Source organism: Lynx canadensis, chromosome B1 (genome assembly GCF_007474595.2).
Source record: "Lynx canadensis isolate LIC74 chromosome B1, mLynCan4.pri.v2, whole genome shotgun sequence".
Taxonomy (NCBI): Eukaryota; Metazoa; Chordata; class Mammalia; order Carnivora; family Felidae; genus Lynx; species Lynx canadensis.
This window is the reverse complement of record NC_044306.2, coordinates 175,995,867-176,020,888: the sequence shown is the minus strand read 5'-3', so window position 1 is coordinate 176,020,888 and position 25,022 is coordinate 175,995,867. Positions and strand designations below refer to the sequence as shown.

General features: G+C 37.0%; 1 protein-coding gene across 1 annotated transcript in view; it reads right to left on the bottom strand.

The window, feature by feature from the left end:
- ARAP2 (ArfGAP with RhoGAP domain, ankyrin repeat and PH domain 2) overlaps positions 1–25,022 on the bottom strand; it is a 216,413-nt gene that overhangs the window by 139,293 nt on the left and 52,098 nt on the right. The window contains 4 exon segments of the mRNA XM_032593080.1: positions 3,783–3,822; positions 3,824–3,900; positions 11,130–11,163; positions 11,165–11,204. Coding sequence (XP_032448971.1) covers positions 3,783–3,822; positions 3,824–3,900; positions 11,130–11,163; positions 11,165–11,204 — 191 coding nt within the window.

Genomic DNA, 25,022 nt, shown 5'->3' with positions numbered 1-25,022 from the left:
GAGCAGAGCCGATGTGGGGCTGGATCCCATGAAGTGTCAGACTATGACTTGAGTCAAAATCAAGAGTAGGACACTTAACCGACTGAGCCATTCCAGCTCCCCTGACAGTGAAGAACTTATAATTCCCTGGCTCTCACTCCAGCCAGTTAATGCTCCATGACTCACTTCTAAAAACATTGACTATTTCAAGGCAGGTAAGTCTACTTGTCCAAAATAACTGAGGGAAACATATGTTTCTTACCCAAATGTTCGTTAAAAAATAAATAAAAATTTAAAAAATAATAATAAATAAGCTTTGCAGTATCATTGCTGCCACTGGAGGGCTGTAAAATGCTGTCTGGAAACAGAGTCGAAAGGAAAAACAGCTGCCTGCCTCCAGGGGTTTAGAATTAGCTTAGGTGGACAGGAACATGAGCCTACGGCTGATCGCTAGTACTGAAAATGGCCCCAGGAACACAAATGACGACCACTCAGAATTCTTAAGCCCTTTTCTAAGGATGCAAACTGCCGAATCAAAACATCACCTTCTTTTTGAAGTACCGCATCTGTATGTGTGGCCACAGGTGCCAGGGAATACAGACTGGAAAGATCATCAGCGGTTATGACCCTCTGGCCAATTCCAATGGTTCTGCTCCAGGACAAAGGAATCCGACTAAATTTTTATTTTAGGAAGAGTATTTACAAAATGCTATTACCTCAATATAATTCACTTTCAACTAAGAGCATAACAATACCGCACTAAGAAACATGGGGGAATTGAAGCCTTTGAAACTTTGTGGGAAAAAGTTGCCAAACTGTAACCCTATCTAAGCAATGCCAGTGGGCAATGCAGCAGTTTAGAAATAGTGACACTGGTTACAGGGAAGACAGAGGGTAGCTGTTGTACATAGGATTTTCAGAACCTTCTCATCAAAAATGCAGAATTCATTTCTGCTATGATGTCGAACCATTTTCCCTTTGCGTTCTCAACTTTCATCTTGCTTCTTGATTAGACTGAAGTAAAGTTTCATCTGGCTTAAAGTTCATTAAGTCAAATATTTCATAAGACACTAAGGTTGATTTCTCAATTCCCAGAAAGTAAAAAATAATCAGCCATTTGTATTCAGGAAAGGAGAAAAAAAACAAGAAAACATACTTAGCATCTTGTTGAAGGTTCCATTCTAATACATAGACACACATACACCATTTACACATATATACATACACACACACACATCTATGTATATCTAGCTTTTAAAAATGTTAGTTACTATGTAAAAATGACTTTCAATGAAATAACTTACTCAGTAATTCCATTTGGATAGTCTCAGTTTTTACTGAAGCAGTATTTTCATGCTTTTAAACTTAGAGACCTAAGACTTATTAACAAATAATAATTTATACCAAAGTTTTGCTGCAATTATTATACTATTTATGTATCAATTATGTGATATATGAACTACACATGAACTACATATCACAGAAGGACATTGGTCGATTGTAAACATATAACTTTGAAACGTGTGGGTTGATATATTCTACTTAAATGTGTCTGTTTAACTTTTAACTACAGTAAGTAAATATGGCTAAACAGATTTCCACACAGGTTGGAAGCTTTATTTAGTATGGTCTGTCTTAACACGCAAGTTATGTGGCATATGTGAAATTCGTTTTGAGAAGCCAAGGGGAAAGTGATAAGCACCTGAAAGAAACAGACAGTCACCTTCTGGGCAGAGGAAACCAAAGCATAAGGAAAGATCCTCAGGATATCCAGTCGGGAAGAGAGTATCTTAGGCTTTCCTGGCCATACACTCTGCAACTACTCAGTGCTGTCTGAGGCACAAGGGCAGCCACAGACAATATGTAATGAATGACAGTGGCTCTGATCTAAAAGGTTTTATTTACAAAAACAAGCAGAGGTCAGATTTAGGTTATAAGCCATGTTTTGCCAACCCCTTCCCTAGACTATAGCTCTCAATTCCTTTTTATTTTTTATTTTATTTATTTTTTTTAAACTTTTTAACGTTTATTTATTTTTTTTTCAACGTTTATTTATTTTTTGGGACAGAGAGAGACAGAGCATGAACACGGGAGGGGCAGAGAGAGAGGGAGACACAGAATCGGAAACAGGCTCCAGGCTCTGAGCCATCAGCCCAGAGCCCGACGCGGGGCTCGAACTCCCGGACCGCGAGATCGTGACCGGCTGAAGTCGGACGCTTAACCGACTGCGCCACCCAGGTGCCCCTATTTATTTTGAGACAGAGAGAGACAGAGCATGAACGGGGGAGGGTCAGAGAGAGGGAGACACAGAATCTGAACAGGCTCCAGGCTCTGAGCTGTCAGCACAGAGCCCGACGCGGGCTCGAACTCACGGACCACAAGATCATGACCTGAGCCGAAGTCGGCTGCTTAACCGACTGAGCCACCCAGGCGCCCCTCAATTCCTTTTAAATAGCAAGTCAAGTAAGAAACACTCTTTCCATTATGTATGTACAATAGATACCTAGGTAGCTCTCACAATACAATGCTAACTACAAGCGAGGCACTTTGATAGTTCTTATTCTATTCCATGTTCGTTTTTCTGTTTTGGGGGGATTTTTTAAAATACCATCAGAAACCACTGAGTTGATCTCACAAATGGCTAGTGATTCACAGTGAAAAAAAGCTGCTTCAGTGTGAACAGCAGCTGGAATTTATGAGTTACTGATTATCCCAAGGAATAATGAAAGCTTTCTAGGTATATATAAGATTCGTTGAATGTTTTCATTCATTCATTGAATGAATGATTCACTCATTCATTGCCATGCACTGGTATATGTTCTAGGAATCTAGCAGTATAAAAAAGACAAATACTGCCCCCAATATAGCTAATATGTTATAGTTTATAAAGATGTAAATTGTGATATGTGTAAAATTGAGTAATTGTAAAACCTACATCTCTCACAAGATCATTGTGAAAAATGAAGCACAAGTATTTAGTAAGTTCCTCCATATCATCATATTCAATTAAGTACTAAGAAGTACTTTCAAAATCAAGCTGAGCTATAATCTATACTAAATAAAACCTTTACACTAAATTAAAATTATAATTCTTTAATTAATTGAAGATGGCTTTACTATATTATTTAAAAGCAGTGAGTATGTTACAATATATAGTAATGCTATATGATAGTCAAAGTATACAACAGAGAATCTTAGCTCTCCCGGCTCTCCCTCCTTCCCACCTCCAAAAGTCAGAAAAAGATCTAAGGATTTAAAATGACTCCATCCACAACCCAACTACATGCCATCTAATTTTCACCATCAACTGACCTACAGCAGATGATGAAGGTAAAAGAATTTTAAAAATATAAAAGATGTTCCAAAATCTGTGTTAGTATGACATGGTTCAGTTAAACCTGCCTAAGGAAACTTCCATAAAACCAACTTTTAATAGTTAGAAAAATGTTTTTGCATATCAAATAACTACTCTGCATTATCAAAACAACAGCTAAAACATGGGACTCTAGGAGCAGAGATTTTTGCCTACTTTTTTTTTTTTCCACTGCCATATTATCCAGAATTTAGCGGAATTCTTGTCACTTAGTAGATCCTAAGTATTGCTGCATGCAAGAATAGTAAAAAAACAGATGACTTGTCAACTTGTTTATTAGGGCATTCAAAAGAACATAAAATGTAAATTATTTAAAAGTAACATATTTAAAGATTTCTTGACATTTGCAGCTTAATTGGTTTATCAATCTTCTGATTGGTCAGAAATTAATGTCTGAGTGTTTTTACAAAGATAAAAAAAATAATCTTACCTTCTTTTTCTACTCTAAAAACAAAAGTTCTTTGTGTTGTAAACAACTTCAAATTTGTTGTCTCCTTGAACTCGTACCGTAGATATAGCAGAAAGAGGAATTATTCCTTTGAATACGTCTCCTGTGTTCGTTAGAGAAAAAAATAAATAAGACAAATTAAAATGCAATGCTCATTACCTTATCAGAATAGAATGGTAGCATATTTACAGGTGCTTCTCTTTCATAATTTAATCTAAATTTTTTAGATGACATACAATAGTATATATATCCTCATTCACACCTAACACCTCAGAAAGGAAAATATTAAATGGCCCTTTCAAGTAAGATATCTTTTCAATTTTCTTATCTGGAATTAAAAATAAAGGCAAAGAATCAAACACAATTGTAGTAGACCAGCAATATACAGTTCCAAAAACCAACCCTATGTTTTTTTAAAACAATCTGATCAAAATGATCTTATGGTGTTTGCAGGCATCTGCTGGCCATAATGGGTACTGTAACTAAACTATTTCAAAACTACTGCTATTACACATTGTGAACAAAATGTATCTCAAACCCCAGATTGCTGGATCATATTAATATATTACTCAAAGGTTCTAATCATTATCTTAATATCACAACTGCATCACTTTACCTGTATTCCCCAATAAAAAAGACGAAAGAATTAAAAAGATGGATAGGACTGTTTGCAACTGGCACATACGTATTACAACTGGGGCTGTATGCAACTGGCATTTACATTTTATCATCTTGCTCAAGAAGATCATCCTGAGACTCTTGGTAGCTTTCTCTGTCTTCATTTTCTGGATCCACCAACACCATTCATCACAATGCCACCCCGCCATTTCAGCTATTTAGCTATTAAGTGGTGTAATATTTACTGGGCCTCGTGTTGGAAAGAAAATTCCAGGGCAGCTGGGCATCTCAGTCAGTCAAGCAGCTGACTTTGGCTCAGGTCATGGTCTCATGGTTCGTGAGGTCGAGCCAAGCATTGGGCTCTGTGCTGACAGCTCGGAGCCTGGAGCCTGCTTCGGATTCTGTGTCTCTCTCTCTGCCCCTCCCCTGCTGGCGCTCATGTGTGCGCACGAGGATGTGTGTCTCAAAATAAATAAATGTTAAAAAATTAAAAAAAAAAAAAGAAATTCCAATAGTATTTATACATTCAAGGAGTCTCAAACTGAAAGCCCAGCTAATGTAATGAAGAAAAGTTTAAAACTGAGCACAAACCATGGAATATACAGGTCCAAAGATGGGAACTCTCAGTTCTGCTTAAAAGAGATCAGATGTGTTTTCACAGACATAATGATATTAGAGCCTGACTTGAAGAAACCTTAAGTTTACCAGATAACCGGTTAGACAGCATTAATAATAGAGGTGTAAGGAGAGAAATAAGAAGATCCACAGTGTAGGGGCGCCTGGGTGGCGCAGTCGGTTAAGCGTCCGACTTCAGCCAGGTCACGATCTCGCGGTCCGTGAGTTCGAGCCCCGCGTCAGGCTCTGGGCTGATGGCTCGGAGCCTGGAGCCTGTTTCCAATTCTGTGTCTCCCTCTCTCTGCCCCTCCCCCGTTCATGCTCTGTCTCTCTCTGTCCCAAAAATAAATAAACGTTGAAAAAAAAAAAAATTTAAAAAAAAAAAAAAGAGGATCCACAGTGTAGAGTCAAAAGAGGTGAATCTGGAAACATACATCAAAGGACACATTCGAAAGATCTAAATATCAGAAGAATTTGAACACATCTTTATGGGGCTTCTTCCACTATTTACACCATTATTCATGGAACCCTCATTTTTGAGCAGACCCCAAAGTATCTGAAGCAACTTGTTAGGAAAAAAAAAAAAATCATTAAACCATTCCATGCAGATTTCGCCTCGGGTCATGATCTTGTGGTTCGTGAGTTCCAGCTCCGTGTCAGACTCTTGCACTGACAGCTCAGAGCCTGGAACCTACTTCAGATTCTGTGTCTCCCTCTCTCTCTGCCCCTCCCCTGCTCATGCACTGTCTCTCTTTCTCTCTCAAAAATAAATAAACATTAAAATTTTTTTTAAAGGGGCACCTTGGTGCTCAGTTGGATAAGCGTCCAACTTTGGCTCAGGTCATGATCCAGCTCCAGTTCGTGAGTTCAAGCACCACGTGAGGCTCTTGTACTGACAGCTCAGAGCCTGGAGTCTGCTTAGGATTCTGTGTGTGTCTCTCTCTCTGCTGCCCCTCCCCTGATTGGGCTCTGTCTCTCTCTCACAAAATTAAATTTTTTTTTTTTTTTAATTTAAACCATTCCATGCAGAGAACAAGTGCCAAGGTCATATTCCTCTCAGTGGCAACTTCTGCCATGCATACCAGAGAGGTAAGGAACAGTCACCGTCAGCAACATGGTGTTCTACTGGGAGGTTATCCTCTGCAGTTGACAAGATACACTATACTATCCTATTTCCTCTACTCCTTTGTTGGCTTCTTCTCTTCCAATGCCTCTGCTCCAATCTGCCATCCCTGACTACTATATGTACACATCAAAACTCTATGCATTCAACACCATTTAAAATGCCAATGCCACAAAAGCTTTCCCACATCCCCTCACACAGCCAAAACTGGTAAGATATCTGAACTGTAACTGAAGATGTTGAGTGGGCAACCTCACAGAAAAAGAAGGATGTCAAGAAGTAAGTACAAGGCAGCTTTTCTTCTCCTGGTTTTCCTTTTTGTTTGTTTGGGGGGTTTTTTGTGTATATTTTTTTGTTTTTATTTTTTATATTTTCTAAAAAATCCCTTCTTACCAACTTTCAGCTACCAACTTTCTGAGGAAAATTCTCAAATCTGTTCGGTCAACTCCAGCCCCATATTTCAAGTCGTCAATTGTATATATAACTATCCCATAAGTACCTCACACTTTAAATCATCTCCTGAAAACATACTCTTCCCCTCTGTAACCTGTTCATTAAATCTCAGTCTTCTAGTCAGTGTTAAATAGTCTTTGATTCCTGTCAATCCTTTGCACCCGCATAATTCAGGACTCTCTCTATAGCGACATACCAACTTCCTCCCTTCTACTCTCGGACTCTCTCCAGTCACGTGAGCCTTCTTTGCGGTTCTAATACACCATGTTCTGCCAATACAGTGCTTTTTCTTACTCTGTTCTTCAAGGAATGTGTCCAAATCCAGCTTCACATAGTTACTCCCTCTACATCCTTCACATTTCAGCATAAATAGATGCTCCAGAAGAAATGTTTTCTGACCAGCCTCTTTTCACCTGGTCAGATAACCTTAATTTAAGCTAAGAGCAACCTGCATTTGTCCTTAATAGCAATTACTAACTACAATTCAAATGGTGATTTTTATATTTACTGTGTGATCATTTGATTATAGTCTCCCCAAAGACACTGTTGGGTCATATGTCTATTTTCCTCATACCTTTCACATAATCAGCACTGTAGAAGTATTTTCTCAATGAATGAATTCTATGACCAATCAATCACAATCATATCAAACTCTGACAGCTCATTTTTCATATTTTTCTAAATTCATTTTAACACTTCCACTGGCCTACACAGCCTACACCCAGATAAATTAATGTCTGATTTACTGCATACTCCCCTGATTTGCCTCCCTACTTTCAGCTTCTTTTACTTCTAATCTTCCTTGCATGTTATTGTGCAAATGTCATAGTTGGAATAAATTTTAAAAGGCTTCATTGAGGGGGATAAAAAATGGATCTTGAAGTTTACACAGGATTCTGATGGATGGCAACGGTTCAGAACGTTCAGATGAAAGCGCAAAAACATGCAGGTGAAAATACAGGAAGAAAGATATGCTCACGTTCCCCACAGTGTGTACCCAGACACCACTGAACAAAGTCATGCAAAGAAATACGTGACTGGCTGGCTTAAAGGAACCCCAATGAATGCAGGTGGGTGATGATGGCAATACTAGGCAAGACTAGACCACTTGGTGCTACAGGAATAAGAAAAGGGGGAAAGTGTCTCCCCAGTGTCAGGAACCTCAGATGTGGGAAAGAGCATAGTACCTTTGGGGACAGCTCGAGGACCTCTCTGGCTATACATCTATAGTGGCAGAGAGCAGACTGAGAAATCTACAAAGTCCAAAAACATTTACACTTCATCTCTGAGGTGATCCATCCTCAAATCTTACTTGCTTAAAAGTTACAGGAGCTTATAAAAACATCCAGTGAGATGATTAAGCATTTGTTGAGTTAAAATGTTATCATTAACAAGGAAATTTCCTTCCTCTAGATCTGCTTAACGAGATTAAAAAACAGTTCCTTCAAAAAAAGTAACCTGCCCACATGCTCATAATAGTAGCATATTTAACAGGTAAGTACGCTGTAAGAGAAACAGAAAAATAAATTCCCCTGGAGTGATAAAAATGTACTTAACAAGCTAATTATCATGTCTCTTTAACCTCAGGAAGTTATAGTTTCTCTAATGGCTCATTTATCATCTGAGATCCCAAGAAATCTCATAATGTTAATACTACATAAGTTGATTTTACATTCACTTCTAACAACACATGATAAAGACAATGTAGAGGAGAAAAAAGACAACAGGCTCAGAATGATTGTGTTTTTCAGAGTGCAAAATTTTCCTTAAGGACAGAAATTGTGAAGCATCCCTTGAGCCCGTAACAGACAGATATCAAGGTCAAGTCTGTCACTTATCTCCTACCACTTCCAGACAATGAAACGACCACAGGGCAGTTCTGCCCACAGCTGAGTGAGAATAGGGGTGAGTTAGATTTCTTGGCAGGTGACAAGATATCAGGGCTGTTGGGATAATGCCATTTTCAGCAATACAATGAAAACGTTTCTTGCAGAGATGTGACGAGCAGCACTGACAAAAGGGAAAGAAAACCAGGGAAAATGCACAGGTGTACCCAACCACACACTCCTCGGTTGCACCTTTAAAACACTGAAAGCCTAACTACCGGGTGCACGTGCCCAGTTAAAACTACACACTCATCTGAGACAGCAGCAATTGCCACACCTGCGCCTTCTGGACACTGGCCTTAAAACGCCCTCTTCCCAATCCTCCAACCCAATCCACTCTTCTGCAAGAGGGTCACAACGGAAACTGTATCTCCTTTTAGGCAACATTCCAATGTTTTTATTTTTTGCCAAGATGAACCAATCATCTGGATAGTAAAGGAATGAATGCCACACAAAATGATTCAAATTTTTAAAAAATTGTTAAGTTAGAGAATTTATACACGTTATTTTTAACATGAACTTTTTATCCACTTCAAACCAAGGCTGCATTATTTCATTGTATCAATATATAAAAATGTGACAGGCATCATCCACTGCAGCTGAAATGAGCTTAAATTTTTTTTTTTAATGTTTATTTTTTGAGAGAGAGCACACGCAAGCAGGGGAGGGGCAGAGAGAGAGACACACACAGAATCCAAAGCAGGGTCCAGGCTCCGAGATGTCAGCACAGAGCCCAACACGCAGCTCAAACTCAACGAACTGTGAGATCACGGCCTGACCAAAGTCTGGCGCTTAACCAACTGACCCACACAGGAACCCTGAGATGAGCTTTTAAAGGACAAACAGAAATGAGTCCAGTTGGACACAGATACCAGAAATTCTCTTTCCCAAATGGAGATAATGAGACCACTGCCAATAGAGCCTCATGGCATGGAAGCCTGTCTCCTCCTGAATAGACTTCCCCTCATTTCGATCAAACCAGAGAATGGCACGGCTGCTGAAAAAAACTAGAGGTCAGATTCAGCCACAGAGACCACATCATACCCACCACTGGCACAGAAACTCTCAACGTTCAAATGTACAAGCAAACTAAAAACAATAGCTGAGAAAAAAAAAAACAGCTTTCAAAAAATATTTATCCCACCATCCTGCAAACCTCCAAGAGGTGTGTTTAGGGGCACCTGAGTGGTTCAATCGGCTCGTGAGATCGAGCCCCACGTCGGGCTCTACATTAGCATCATGGAACCTGCTTGGAATTCTCTCTCCCTCTCTCTGCTCGTACCCTGCTTGTGCATACATACTCTCTTACTCTCAAAATAAATAAATAAACATTTTTTAGAAAATGTGTTCAAATTTATTTGATGCTTTATTTGGATCTCTGCAAATTGAAACCAAATAATTAAATACTTCTCTAAGCTTTCTTATTGTTCTTAATATTGTAGCATGTAAGTGTATGCTACTTTCTATCTAAAAGCAAATTCTCTTCTGCCCTGTAGCACTGAAGAATAAATATATACAAGGGAGTTTAAGTTTCTATTCAAGCCATAAATATCACAATAGGAAGTGAAAATCTCCTTATGAGAAAATAATGTTAAGTTATAAGCTATAAATAAGAAAATGTGCTTCTGTGTTAAATGAGTATGTTAAGGGATGTACATAGTTAAGACTATAAAACTACCTGATTTTAATTAACCAAAAATATGATATATTTATATATTCCAGCTTTTCATTAAGGAAACCATCAAACACAGAGAAGTTGAAAGATTTCTACAATGGACATCCATATATCCTCCACCCAGATTTGACAACTGTTAATGTCTTCAGTTTCTGTCTTACCTAACTATATGTGTGTGTGCAAATATACGTATTTGTAAATATAAATATGTAGATAAGTAACCTGTGGCAAACACGTGCAGATATAACATGTCAAATATTTCAGCCCACATCTAAAAATACAGACTGTCTCATACCTAATGAAGACATGATCAAAACAGTATCATGTGGGTAAGACTCACTTGCCTAAAAACTAAACTGGGACCACTTTCACATCAAGATATTCAATGAGCTCTAACCCAAAGAACCTTCTCAGCTTCATCTCCCGCAATTCTCCTTCATATACTCTATTTTCTAATCAGAAAATTGATTTCCCACCTGGACATGTTATTGTTCTCTAAATAGGCATGTTCTGTTCTCTCTAGTCTCAATGTACAAACGTTCCTCTTTTGTCAAGACTCATAGCAAAAGAAATCTCATGCAAGAAGCCTTCTTTGTTTCTTCTATACCCTTCCAGAGTACAAAGCAACCTCTCTTTGTTGCCATTTCCTAGTTGTAGTATCCTCTGGTAAACATTCTTTAGTGTTCTCTAGGAGAAAGACCATTTCTTATCCATCCTTAGGTCATTCACAATTCCTATAGTTTGTAGCAGTTACTCCATAAATAATTGCTGCATGTATAATTTTTTAATCAAATTGTATATGTCAAGGAAAAGTTAAACTATGAAAGAATGTTTCACCCTGCATAAACTCTTTTCACGTTGATAATCCAACTCCTGTTCTTAAAAATCGAATTGCTTGCTTAGCATACTGAAATACATCTTATATGTGTAAGACAATCTTTGAGAACCATAAAATGTACTCACCTTCTCATTATTGTAGTAAGAAATGCCTAAGGCCATCAAATTTCACCCATCTCTTCTGAAACATGCGTTTTCTGTAAGACATATGAAATTGTTATTGGACATTCAAGTATCATGAACTTGGCTTTTAAATACATTTGTAATGTAACTGTGTTTAGTGCATTCCTATTTGTTGTTAATCAGTGTAGAAAACACTAGGCTATGACAATGTACAGTTTTGGTAATGGTATGTAGCTAATAATACATAAATGATACTTCCTAATCAGTTAAAATAGGTATTTAAAACAATGATACTGTCGATACTGGCACAAAAATAGACATAGATCAAAAGAACAGAATAGAGGTCCCAGAAATAAACCCACATTTATACGGTCAATTAACCTACCACAAAGAAGGCAAGAATATACAATGGGATAAAGACAGTCTCTTTCAATAAATGGTGCTGGGAAAAATGGACAGCTATATGCAAAGGGATGAAAGTGGACCACTTTCTAGCACCATATGTAAATATAAGCTCAAAATGGATTAAATACCTAAATATGAGACCTGAAACCATCAAAATCCTAGAAGAGGACATAGGTAGTATTTTCTCTAACATCAGCTATAGGAACGTTTTTCTAGATACGTCTCCTAAGGCAAGGGAAACAATTACAAAAGTAAACTATTGGGACTACATCAAAATAAAAAGCTTTTGCACAGTGAAGGAAACTATCAACAAAACAGACAATCTACTGAATGAGAGAAGATATCTGAAATTCACACATCTGATAAAGGCTGAATATTCAAAATATATAAACAACTTACACAACTCAACACCAAAAAAGCAAAGAATTCAATTAAAAAATGGGAAGAGGACCTGAATAGACATTTGTCCAAACAAGATATTCAGATGGCCAACAGACACAAGAAAAAACATTCACATCACTAATCATCAGGAAAATGTGAATCAAAACTGCAAAGAGATACTGCCTTACAGCAGAATGGCTAGAATCAAATGACAAGAAATAACAAGTGTTGAAGATGTGGAGAAAAAGGGACCCTCGCGCACTGTTGGTGTAAATGTAAACTGGTAAACCACTGTGTAAAACAGCATGGAGTTTCTTCAAAAATTAAAGATACCATATGATTGAATAATTCCACTACAGAGCATTTACCAACAACAACCAAAAAAAACCCAAAAACAACAACAAAAAAACCCCACAGGATTCTGGGAAAATATATGCACCCCACGTTTACTGCAGCAATATTTACAACAGCCGAGATATGGAAGCAACCCAAGTGCCCATTCATAGATGAATGGATAAAGATGTGGTGTGTGCACATGTGTATACATATACATGTATACATATACATATATATACAACAGAATATAATGCAGCCATAAAAAAGGAGATCTCGCCATTTGTGACAACATGGACGGACCTAGAGAACATTACGCTAAGTGAAGTAAGTCAAACTGAGAAAGACAAATACCTTATGATTTTACTCATATGTGGAATCTAAAAACAAAACAAATGAACAAAAAGCAGAATCAAACATAACAGACAACTGATGGTTGCCAGAGGGGAGAGGGGTAGGAGGATGGGTAAAATGGGTGAAGGAGAGTGAAAGATACAGGCTTCCAGTTATGGAATGAATAGGTCATGGGAATAAAATATACAGCAGAGGGAATATAGTCAATGATACTGTAATAGTACTGTGTGGTGACAGATGGTAGCTACACTTGTGGTGAGCACAGCATGACTTATAGAGATGTTGAATCACTATATTGTACATCTAGAACCAATGTAACATTGTAGATCAAATACAAAATTTAAATAAATAAAGCCATGATACTGTTAACAGTATTAGTATCCTCATTCATAAGGCTGAGTGCAAAACAAAGTGTAGTCAGAAACACTATCATTGCACCCATTTCCCTGACGGAAATAACCCTTTAATAAGGACAATACAGGGGCACCCGGCTGGCTCAGTTGGTAGAGCATGTGACTCTTATTCTCATGCTGGGGGTAGAGTTTACTTAAAAATGAATTAATATTTTAAAAAAGAGAATATAAACTTTCATCCTTCATTAAGCTTATAGCATTTATTTTATTTACCTTAACTTTTGCTTTGGAGCATTTAGCAATATTTTGCTAAAATAACAAAGCTTTGTCAACTGAATAAAAATTATTTAATTTTCATCAAATGAGCTGAAAAAAGCCCCGTATACAAAATCCTTTACAATCATCCAAAATTCGCTAAAATATTAACATTTTTCAAAAAGAATCAGATGAAAGGCAAATACAGTTTAAAATGACTACTAAAAATAAGAAACAAAGCAAAAAATGTAATCACATGTTTCCTATTTAGGTTGGAAAGAAAAAAACTTTTTCTGACTATTTAAGAGAAAAATGAAGAACCAATTTCCACTTGGGCTTCATTTTGTTTTGTTTTGTTTTGTTTTGTTTTGTTTTGTTTTGTTTTCAGAACCCTTCCCTGAAGTGAAATAATCCTATTCTCTAAGTGACTTTTCTCTACTTGACACAATATAGATACTTTTAGCTTTTAACACAGATCATCTATAAGAGCTAACTTCCTGTCTAAATAAAGTCATTTGTAAACAAATATGTAAATAACAACCATTTTGTAGTTTTCTGACACACTTCAAAAAAGGGATTGGTATAATATTCTGTGGTTTTTATAAGATTTAAAGATAGAAAAAGAACTTCTAGAAGTATGGAGACCTTGTCTTCCCAGCTGTTTTCTGAGCTGCAGAAAGGGAGCTCAAGCTTGTATTTCACTCAAGTGAAATACAGTGAGCCTCCCACACTGATCTATTCTGCTTCACATAAAATTAGAGCAAACCTGATCAAATTGAGAGAAAAGTTTCAAAGTTGATCAGTGCAGACATTTCCACATAGAAGCATTCGAATTACTTATGAAGTAAAATAAAGACTTTGAAATCATAAGCAAAACTAACCAGTCAGCTCTTTTTTCATCATCTTTCTGCTTCTTTTTAACTTCTCTTGGTCTGTGTTTTCTTACAGAAACACCCAATGTTTCTGTAAGAAGGTATTATGCTAAGTGAAATAAGTCAGTCAGAGAAGGACAGATAGCATGTTTTTTACTCATATATGGAACTTGAGAAACTTAACAGGAAACCATGGGGAAAGGGAAGGGGGAAAAATAGTTATAAAAAGAGAGGGAGGGAGGCAAACCATAAGAGACTCTTAAATACAGAGAACAAACTGAGGGTTGATGGGGGTGGGGTGGGGGAGAGGGGAAAATGGGTGATGGGCATTGAGGAGGACACTTGTTGGGATAAGCACTGGGTGTTGTATGTAAGCGATAAACCATGGGAATCTACCCCCAAAACCAAAAGCACACTGTATACACTGTATGTTAGCCAATTTGACAATAAATTATATTGAAAAAAGCAGTAACATGTAAGTATTTTAATAATCTTACATTAATGTAAGATGTAAATAATATGAGAAAATGTGTACAGTGGGGTATGTACAAGGGGCTATTTGGAAACTGTACTTTCTGCTTAATTTTCCTGTAAACCAATGCTGCTCTAAAAAAAAAGTCTATTATTAAAAAAAATTAATTCCCAGCATTAAACATTAAACATAATGAATAATACTTATAAACATAAGAAATATTAAGCACACAATAATAATACATTGAACAAATTAATCACTTTGTACTCATGTCATGTTGATCTCTGTCATACTTGAAGTCAGGTAAATACAGATCTTCCCACACAATGTCAGCAATAATTCTGTAAATCAAGATTTTGTTGTGGATTCTACGTACCTTACATTATGAATGGTGGTAAGATGAGCTCAACAGTATATATAACCTTCCATTTCAGAATAAAAATAATCACCATCTGTAGGGAGATCTTAGAACCTTCCATTACCCCTCTATTCCTTTTGCTAACTACTTCTCTTTCAGAGATCCCCCATACTACCTACACAATTATTCCTTCCCTGATGAGCTCATTCAAAGCAGATGACAAAGTTATCCTCTCTCAAAGCACTCTCTCCTTTTTCTCCTAACAAAGAGCACAATCTCTAACTGTACGTACATACATTTGTTTACTTGCCCAAATTCTGCCACCAACAACGTATCTTATGCTTTCCAAGGACAAAGTCCAAGAGTGTTTCATCCCTTACTACATGATCAGCAACTGACACAGAGACAAGTATGGCACCAAAAAAAAAAAAAAAAAAAAATCTGTCGAATGAATGAGTGACATGATCAAGCATAGTTCCTTTAGCAAGATGACAAACCTCAGTGACTAGAACTCAAATAATCGGTACCTTAAAAAAAAAAAAAAAAAAAAAAGGTTGGCACAAGACAGGAAAACTTCTGAAAACTCAAAATTAAATTCCAAGTTTCAAAACCTGCCAAAGCATAGAGTGAAGAAAGTTTAGAGCCTACTTTAATATGTTTTACTTAAGATTGTTAACTGCAGCCATTTGGACTCCCAAAGCTTTCTTAGAATTCCGTCACCAACCTGATACACAGTTTGGGGTCTGAGGCATCATCCAGGAGTGTAACACTTGTATCCACAGAAAAATGAGAAGAGAAAGAGACAGGACAGACAGTTTAGGGGTCAAAGATACCACCATCTGACCACATCTCTCGGGCACTAAAGACCAAAGACACACTCTATTCTTGGCTCTCTGAGCAAGGCCTCAACCAAAACCTCAGCTGATAAGAGACTTATTAGTCTCTGAGGTATTTTCCCAACCATTGAATTTTCACAACTACCTGGTAATTTCTAGATGTGTTCAGCCATTTTAGCTCAACATTTTTAAATATTATTAAATCCTTCTAATAATCCTATGGAGGGACAGGTAAACAGGACAAGTCCCAGCCCACAGGGGAATGGAATGAAAAGCCACAGGGTGTAGCAACTGAAGAAACAACCATTCTGTAGTTCGAGAGAGCCACTGGGCAATTCTACTAATGGTCCTTTCCTTCTGCTGCCATTCATTCATGCAGGCAGCCATCAAATCTGTTGGTACCTACCCAGTGGACACAATCCTACAGCCATATTGCTTCCTATCTCTACACTGGTTCTTGCTCGCGCCTTCTCAGAGGCTATTTTCTCCACTTAGAATGATTCCGGCCTATTCTTGACATGGTTAGCTCCTTATCCTTGAAACATCAGCTTGAAAGTATCCCCTCCAAGTAGCCACCTGACTGCCACCTAAATCCTACAGAGCTCCTTGGTCTCTTGATCCATTTCTTCACTTAATGACACCTAGCAGATTTTGGAATTCCATATTTGCTTTGCTTTACCCATCTCCCATGCTAGAAATTGAGATACCTGAGTGCAGGAAGTATTTGTTTATCAATATAAAACCAGCAACTGCCACAGTTTCTAGCAATAAAATGTGCTTAATAAATATTTAATGAACACAGGAACATATTTTTCACTGAAAAATGCTTACTCAAATCTGCATTATTTATATATTCAGAAGACAAACACCACTAAAACATTTTACCCTTAATTTCATGTTTTGCTTTTTTCAAATACTAAAGATCAGGGTTTTTTTTTTTTAATATGACAAAATAAAAGCCTCGTAAAATATTTTGTTATTAAAGAAAAATTAGAGCCTACAGAAAGCTTGGAAAATTCATCATTAAGCTTGGAAAATTCATCACTAATATCCATGTAATTTAAAAATACATTTTTTATGTTAAATACTTAAAATATACTTTGTAAAAAAGTATGCATTTGACATGTTATTAAAAATACAAATCAATACAAAATGTTTCCAAACTAAATTTATATAAATATTGTTTAATCTATTTTTTTCATAAAACACATCAACATTCAACTAACTGTTTTCTGCATGTAAGTTCAATACTGGATTATAATAACTGGTAATTAAATATAAGAACTTATATTTATATCCTTTCTCACATTATTCTCCTTTCTAGCAAATGAAAACTCAAATTTAACGTTGGTAAACCCTACATATTAATTAAAATTTCAATGAAATAACAGGGAGAACTTAAGGTGTTTCAAATTTTAAAATAAATATCAATGAATACTAAATTTTTAAGAACTATCTTTTCTGTGCAACGGTTATATAGTTCCCTCACATTTTTAAAAAAAGACTATTAGATATCAGTCAGCTAATTCCACTGGAATTACGTAAAATCAATCTACTACACACAATTAGAGGATACAAGAGTAAACATTTACTCTGATGTAACTTATGCTTTTCCCTAAAATTTTGCTTTACAGCTTAATTTGCTTAGTAAATGTTAAAAAAAATAAGACAGGGTATAAAATACAGTGTCATCCAATACTGTGTTTCTACTGTCACAGGACACAAATTAGATATGAAATAACAATGAATTACTACACAGGAAAGAGATTTTTAACACATCAATTAAGAATTTATTTGCCATAATAATCCTCATAATAAAAACAGCAAACGGTTTGTTGTGCTTTGTTCTAGGCCCTGCTGCAAGGCAAAAACAAATACTAATTCATCTAATCCTCCAAGCAACCACATGAGGTAATATTACTATTCCCATTTTACAGATGAAGGCACACAGGCACTGGTTAAGTTGAAAAACCTTGTCACACAACCAGTAAAGAACGTATCTGTGAGTCAGATCCATGCAATCGGATCCCAAAGTCCATGCTCTCAACTGCTACACAAAATAGATTCTAGTACGTTTTATAGCAAGGCATCCTGGACATCCCTTTCGGCAGTGGTAACATTTGACCTCTACCCATTTTATATGTGAGTTCAATTTTGCAAAGTGCTTCAGAATTACTTCAGGAAAAAAGGTGGAGCAGACACGAAACATATTAGCCTAGGTTTTATCCTATTTTGTTTTTAGGGTTCTGAAGGGAAACGTTTCTTTAAGAAGCTTTTTTAGAATAATTTATAAGTCTTGTGCCCACGTTACTGAACGAATTTCTATAAACTCTTCCCTTGAGCTCTAGTAGGGCAGCTGGTGTGAAGTTTCAACTGCGATCATAAATACAGCCTTACCACCTGGTGTCAGTTTTTGTTGTCTCAAAACTGTGTTATCTTAAAAATTCTTTTTTTTAACAACAGTGCATATACAAACAAATCTGGATTTATCAAGTACTCACACAGAGGTATTCCTGTTTTAATTTCATTCTTAAGTGCCAACAGGGTTGTAGAGATTTTTGTTTGCTTTTAAAAAGATGTAATATTTTAGCTTAAAAAAAATCCCCAAATCAAATAGGTATGGTAACCAATATTAATGTAAGGTGGCAAAGGCTACCAAATTGTCATTAAATATGACACAAACGAAAAAAGCCTCAAAGGCACTAAGTCAAATTTATGGCTTTTATTAATCATGGAGTTTAAATCATCACAAACATACTTCTCAGTTATTCTAAGCAGTATCTAATGAAAAGGACAGCAACATGGTGTTCCAGATTTGTCTGCCTTGTTTACATAATCCTGAAGAATTACATGCAAATTTTATCTTATTTGCTACTCTAACCCTCACTAGCCTCAATGTTTTAGAACTACTACAATTTCCAAAAGTGTAGATTTTTGTTTATCTAATTACTCATGTTTTGATTTAGCTAAGTTTTTATTTTATCTACTCTTTTAAGTATGAGGCTTTTAAATGATTCCGTATTAGTTATGAAGTATTTTATAAATACAGATGCAAGAAATTATTTATTTCTATAAAATGCCAGCACTATCACTTCTTGCCCTTTTGGCTAAGATCAAGTGTAAAATGCTGTCACTCTTCTATTCTACAACACAATTCCTCACTTTTAAGCAAAGCAAAATGATAGTTACCAAGATTATGTGAACAAAAAGGAATTGGGGCCAAAAAATCAAAAACAAAGCAAAATTTTCTGACATCCCAGCTTCTATCTCTGCTATACCTAATTCTTTCAATGAGAAAAAATGAATGTTATTTTAATGTAGAATTCTAGGTGCTAAAAAAGCTTTCGGAAATCAATAATAAAGCATTAATTTTAATATGTCACTACCAATTTTTAAATATTCACAAAGAGCTAAGTGCTTATTTGACATGGTATATGAAGAGCTATATTAAATGATTCACAACTATTTCATGGAGTCATATTCTGTAAACACAAACACACACACACACACACACACACACACACACACACACACACACACATACACAAACCGGAAACCAAATTCTAGTTAAGATGATCAGTTAAAAGCTTTCATTTACCTCTACTTCTCCCAAAGTTGTTTCAAAGGGTTAAAAAAAAAAACATAAACAAATACCTATAAACCAACAATGATCAGAGAAGTAGACAAAGGAACAGTATTCAGAAACCTTAAGAAGGAAAAGGGCTGACTTAGGAAGTTTCAGAGAGCTGATGGCTAAGCCTGCAACACATCAATCTGGGAGGAAAACCAATGTACCCACAAAATCTCAGGAAGTCTCAGGCAATGGAAGACATTAAGTAACTCTGGAAGTGACTATGAAGGTGAGGTGGGGGGGAGGGGGTGCCAAAAACAAGATTTGTTGAAGAGCAATTTAAGAGATAAACTTGTACCCCTCATCACTCCATCCTCCCTCTCTTCACACCGCTGGAAAAAATGCCCCTCCTCTTGCTCAACAGAAACCAGAGTTTCATTCACTGCATATCACACACATGGGAGAGGGTCTCTGGACTGGGAAACTCACACATGACTGACGGTAGGGGGCGGTATTCAAAACAGAAGAATCAAACAAAAGTCTGTGTCATAGATATTTACACTCAAAGTCCACTTTCCCTAAGCTCCCAAAAAGCTGTTTACCAGGATTCATTTAAAAGATAATGGCATGAGGCGTCACCAGGGAAACATATTAAGAGAAGTCCAGCAAGATCATCTCATCTTACAAGAAATGAGTAACAGGACTCATCAGAACCTGTTCTAAGCAGCTTTGCAAGATCTCACTTTAAAAATGAAACATTTGAGGGGCACCGGGGTGGCTCAGGTCATGATCTCGCAGTTCGCGTGTTCAAGCTCCATGTTGGGCTCTGTGCTGACAGCTCAGGGCCTGGAGCCTGCTTTGGATTCTGTGTCTCCCTCTGTCTCTGCCCCTCCCCCGCTCATTCATTTTCTCTAATAAATAAACATTAATTTGTTTTTTAAATGAAACTTTTGAGGGAAACATCTCTAAGGTAAAATATGGGGAATGACCCCCCCCAAAAAAAATAGAAATAAAATTAAAAGAAACAGACCAAACAGGAAAAGAGAGCCTCAAAAAACATGAACATCTTCAGAAAGGTATTCTGTCCGTGAAGAGTAACAATAAGCTATAAAACAAAGAAAGTGCTTTTTATATTAAATATAGGATAACAAAAAACAAAAGTAGGTTAGAAAATACAATTGAATAAACTTCACAGAAATGAAACACGGAAAAGCTACATTGTTTTCAACATTTTGGTGTGGGAGGTCCAACGCCAAATTACCAAAAAGTTTAGAAAGAAAAAACAGACTAATTAACAAAGAAAACAAGAAAATCTCCCAGAACTAAAAAAGAGTCTACATATAAAGGGTCAAGAATCAGATTTCTCAATACCAGTTCTATAATACCAATGATCTAAAAGACTATGGATTGCTAATCTGAAGGGAGTATTCTTTCTCATCAAGACTTCTGAGCCAAATTATCAGTAAGCATGTTTAGGAAAAAAAGCAACACTTTGAAAAATGCAAAGTCTCAGAAACTGTCTCCCCTACCCATTGTTTCTGAGGAAGCTCCAAGGAGCATGGGTGGGTATGCTGGTGGTGAGACCATGACAACTGGATATTGAGGAAAGACAAAAACACGGCGCATAGAGAATCCCTAGGACAATAATCAAAAGGATCACAGAATGCTAACCAGCTAATTGTGTAGCAGGACTGGAGAACCACCAGCCCAAACTAAACAGAATTCCTTAGGAGACTGTGAGATGATGAAATTGATATGTATTTTGGTTACTTCACAGATTTATAGTTCTTAGGAAGAAATTTGAGATGAATGAGATTAAAAAAAAAAAAAAAAAGCCCAAGTTAAAAAATCAAAAGTTTTAAATTCCAAGGAAAACTAAAGATCACAAATGAAAGAAAAATTAATCCTATGTTACAGAGCCTCCCATATGAGCATTTATAGTCACAAGAGTATAAAACTAAATACAGAAATAATCTAAATATTTTATACAACTGCATTAAATGGATGATAGACAAGAACTGTGTCTTTGCCAGAAGAAGGGGTGGGGGACAGAGATAAAAATGGATAAACATTAAGGGCGCCTGGATGGCTCAGTCAGTTAACCATCTGACCTCAGCTCAGGTCATGATCTTGCAATTTGTGAGTTCAAGCCCCACATCAGTCTCTGTGCCCCCGCTTTGCTCCTCCCCTCACCACACATAAGTGTGTATATGTGTGCTCACTCTCTCTCCCCCCTTCTCTCTCAAAAATAAACATTAAAAAATATTGAATAAACATTATACTCTATGGTAGTACCTCAAGAGATAATCCCTAACACTGAAAAGTGAGGGGGGAAAAAATAGCATAAAAATATTATTAAGATAGGGGCACCTGGCTGGCTCAGTCTGTAGAGCATGCAACCCTTGATCTCACGGTTGTGAGTTCAAGGCCCACACTGGGCATGGAGACTACTCAAAAAAAATTTTGTAAAAAAAAAAAATTTCTTTTTAAACATTATTAATAAATACAAAGTAAATACCAAAAGAAACTACAAAAAGAGTTCAAAGTGGCAGTCTCTTGTGATGATGTGGGAGGGGAGGAAAATTGCTATGTGTTTTTTAACAAGCCACATAGAACTTTCTGACACTTTAAACCACATGCTTTTATAATCACCAGAAACCTTTATTTAAAAGTTTAATGTGGGGGCGCCTGGGTGGCTCAATTGGTTAAGGGTCCAACTTCTTTCAGCTCAGGTCATGATCTTGTGGTTCGTGGGTTCGAGCCCTGCCATCCGGGTCTGTGCTGACAGCTCAGAGCCTGGAGACTGCTTCGGATTCTGTGTCTCCCTCTCTCTCTGCCCCTCCCAAGGCTCACACTCTCTCTCTCTCTCTCAAAAATAAATAAATATTAAGAAAAAAATGTTAATGTTTTGTAAGTTTAATGTGAACACATGGTTTCCTTACATCCTATTTTCCAAGGTAAGAACTGACTAGAACTCACTTTCACTAACATTATCAGAGGTCTGAAATAAAGTGATACTCTTCTAAAGAGAAAGGAAACTGTGGTTTATTGAGCCCCAGTTGTCAGGCCCAATGTTACCTACTTTTCCAACTGAGCCCACAGAGGGAGTCTTGACCTTACACTTTTATGTGGGAAATGGAGATCCTGAGACATTGAGTCACATAGCAAATGAACAACAGATAGCTTACAACTCTAATTTCTTTCTGATTCCAACACCCTCACTCATTTGTCTGCCACTAGATGGATTAAAAGAAATTAGTCATGTTATTTAATAAATACTAAAACTCAGAAATTGTTTCCTTAAACTACAAATAAAACATTGAGGCTTTTTATTTGCTTGAGACAGTCTTTACAAACAAAGTATGATTTGAGAAATGGCTAACTAGATACTTTTTATCAAAGATCTAAGATTCAACTTTAAGTTCAACACAGTGATTGGTACATAACATCTTGGTCAGATAGAGACTTGTCAACTTTGCACTACATTTGCTTTCACTGAAAGGCCAGAGGTCAGCATTCCCAGGAAATGTGAGGCACACCCACACTTGTGTACCAGGGTGAGGAATCGCTTCACTAAGGTAGCCTTGGACACGCTGGGCACATACTGCGACATCAGTCACTGACAAAGGCACCAAGAGTAGTAAGCTCTCATCTCCCACCAAGTCCTGGATTACTGGCTTCTGGGTGGTCTGACTCCCAACTACTGTCTGGGGTTTGATCTCTTCTTGGTATTTGACCATTGGCTTTTTCATTTTCCTCAGTTCTCTACTCAACCTGAACATGCAATCCACTGGCAATTTCTACCTCCTTGTTCTAGAAGCTTACTCACATCTTCCATAAAATAACCCAGCTAATCACAGCTATCCATCCCACAGACTTCAGTACCCCAGGTATCATCTATGTTGGTGCCTTTTCACTCCCTCTATACAGAAAAGTATTTCTTCTAAAAACGCTAGTTAAAATCTCATCTATTTTCCAAAGGCCAACTGAACTGCCACTTCTCATTCCTAGATCTTTGAAGAAATGTTTTCTCAACCCCCCTGTAACCTCACAATTCTGTACTCTGAGGACCTTTCTGTACCAACTATACTCGGCACTTAGGTTTTATTTTTATTTACTTCCTTTTTTTCTGCCCTAATGAAAGACATAAAGAAGACAAGGAACACATACATCATGGGCGTTTTTGTATTCCTCCACAAATTATCTTTTTAGTTTATTAATTAATTTAGTTATTTATTGAGAGGGAGAGGGAGAAAACCCGACTGGGGGGAGAGTCAAAAAGAGAATCCCAAGCAGACTCCACACTGTCAATGCAGAGCCCGACGTGACTCAACCCCACAAACCATGAGAGATCATGACTTGAGCTGAAACCAAGAGTCGGGCACTCAATCAGCTGAGCCACCCAGGTACCCCTGTATTCCTCCACAAATTCATAAGCATATTATATGTTCGATTTGCTGAGTTAGCCTCACATGTTCTGCTTCTGCTGTCCTAGGCTCAGATTCCCACACCATGCCTCTCAAAGGTTAAAAAGTTAACAATTTTTTTAAAGAGGAATTTAGCTGAGTAAGAAAGAAAGTCATAAAACATATTTCCTAGTAAAATATGAATTGAAGATCCACTGCAATTTTTATAAAAATGTTGGTGCATTATACTGAACATACAAATATCTTTAGAAAACAGCAAGTTAAAAATGTCAAAAAGGTTTCGTTGTTGCAGATAATGCTTAGATCTTTCACTATGTGTACCTCCTAGCAAGGGTACAGCACATTCACCATGTTGTCTTTTCCTTAAAGCAACTGGCAGGATTCTTCCTCTGAGTCACATACTTGGGAAATGCTGCAATAAACCGTATCCAGTCTTCCATATTTACATCAACTCAGACTGAGGGAAGAGCTTGAGCTTATCATGGGTGCCTGGGTGGCTCAGTCAGTTAAGCATGACTTTGGTTCAGGTCATGATCTCACAGGTCATGATCTCGTAGCTCGGGAGTTCAAGCCCCACATCCAGCTCTGTGCAGACACCTCAGAGCCTGGAGCCTGCTTGGGATTCTATGTCTCCCTCTCTCTCTGCCCCTCCCCCACTCACGCTCTGCCTCACTCTCTGAAAAATAAACATTAAAAAAAATTTTTTTGATTTAAAAAACTTAAAAAAAAAAAGAGCTTGAGCTTATTAGTTACAGTTAAGAAAGGGGAGTGAGACTTTTTTTTATCCTCAAAACCCAGTGAGTTTTTTTAAAAACAAGTACCATTTAATTAAGTTTTTCATCTGCTTGACTTGTTTGAAACACAAATAATACACCCACATTCTACATTTTATTAAGTTTTTTTCCATATAATTTTTGAAATTGATACTATCAGTCTATAGTATAATTAGATCATTCAAAGAGTTAGTGAACGTTCATATTTTAAGCTCAACTGTGAATGTTTTACTATTTCTTTAGTTGCATGATGGTACACACTTACTTTCTTCCTAAATACTAGGCAGCTTTCACATACCGTGCACTGATGCAGAACTGGCATTTCCATTGCAAAAACAGATACTCAATCATGTGAAATAAATCCAGATTATAAATTTGATAATTTTGTTTAACGTCCCTCATGACTGAGAACAGTTTCAAACACTGTTTGGAGAAGGACAACTGAGTGTAGCTATTTGTTTTTAATAAAGTAACGAAGGGAGTGATGGGGTGTTGGGGAAGA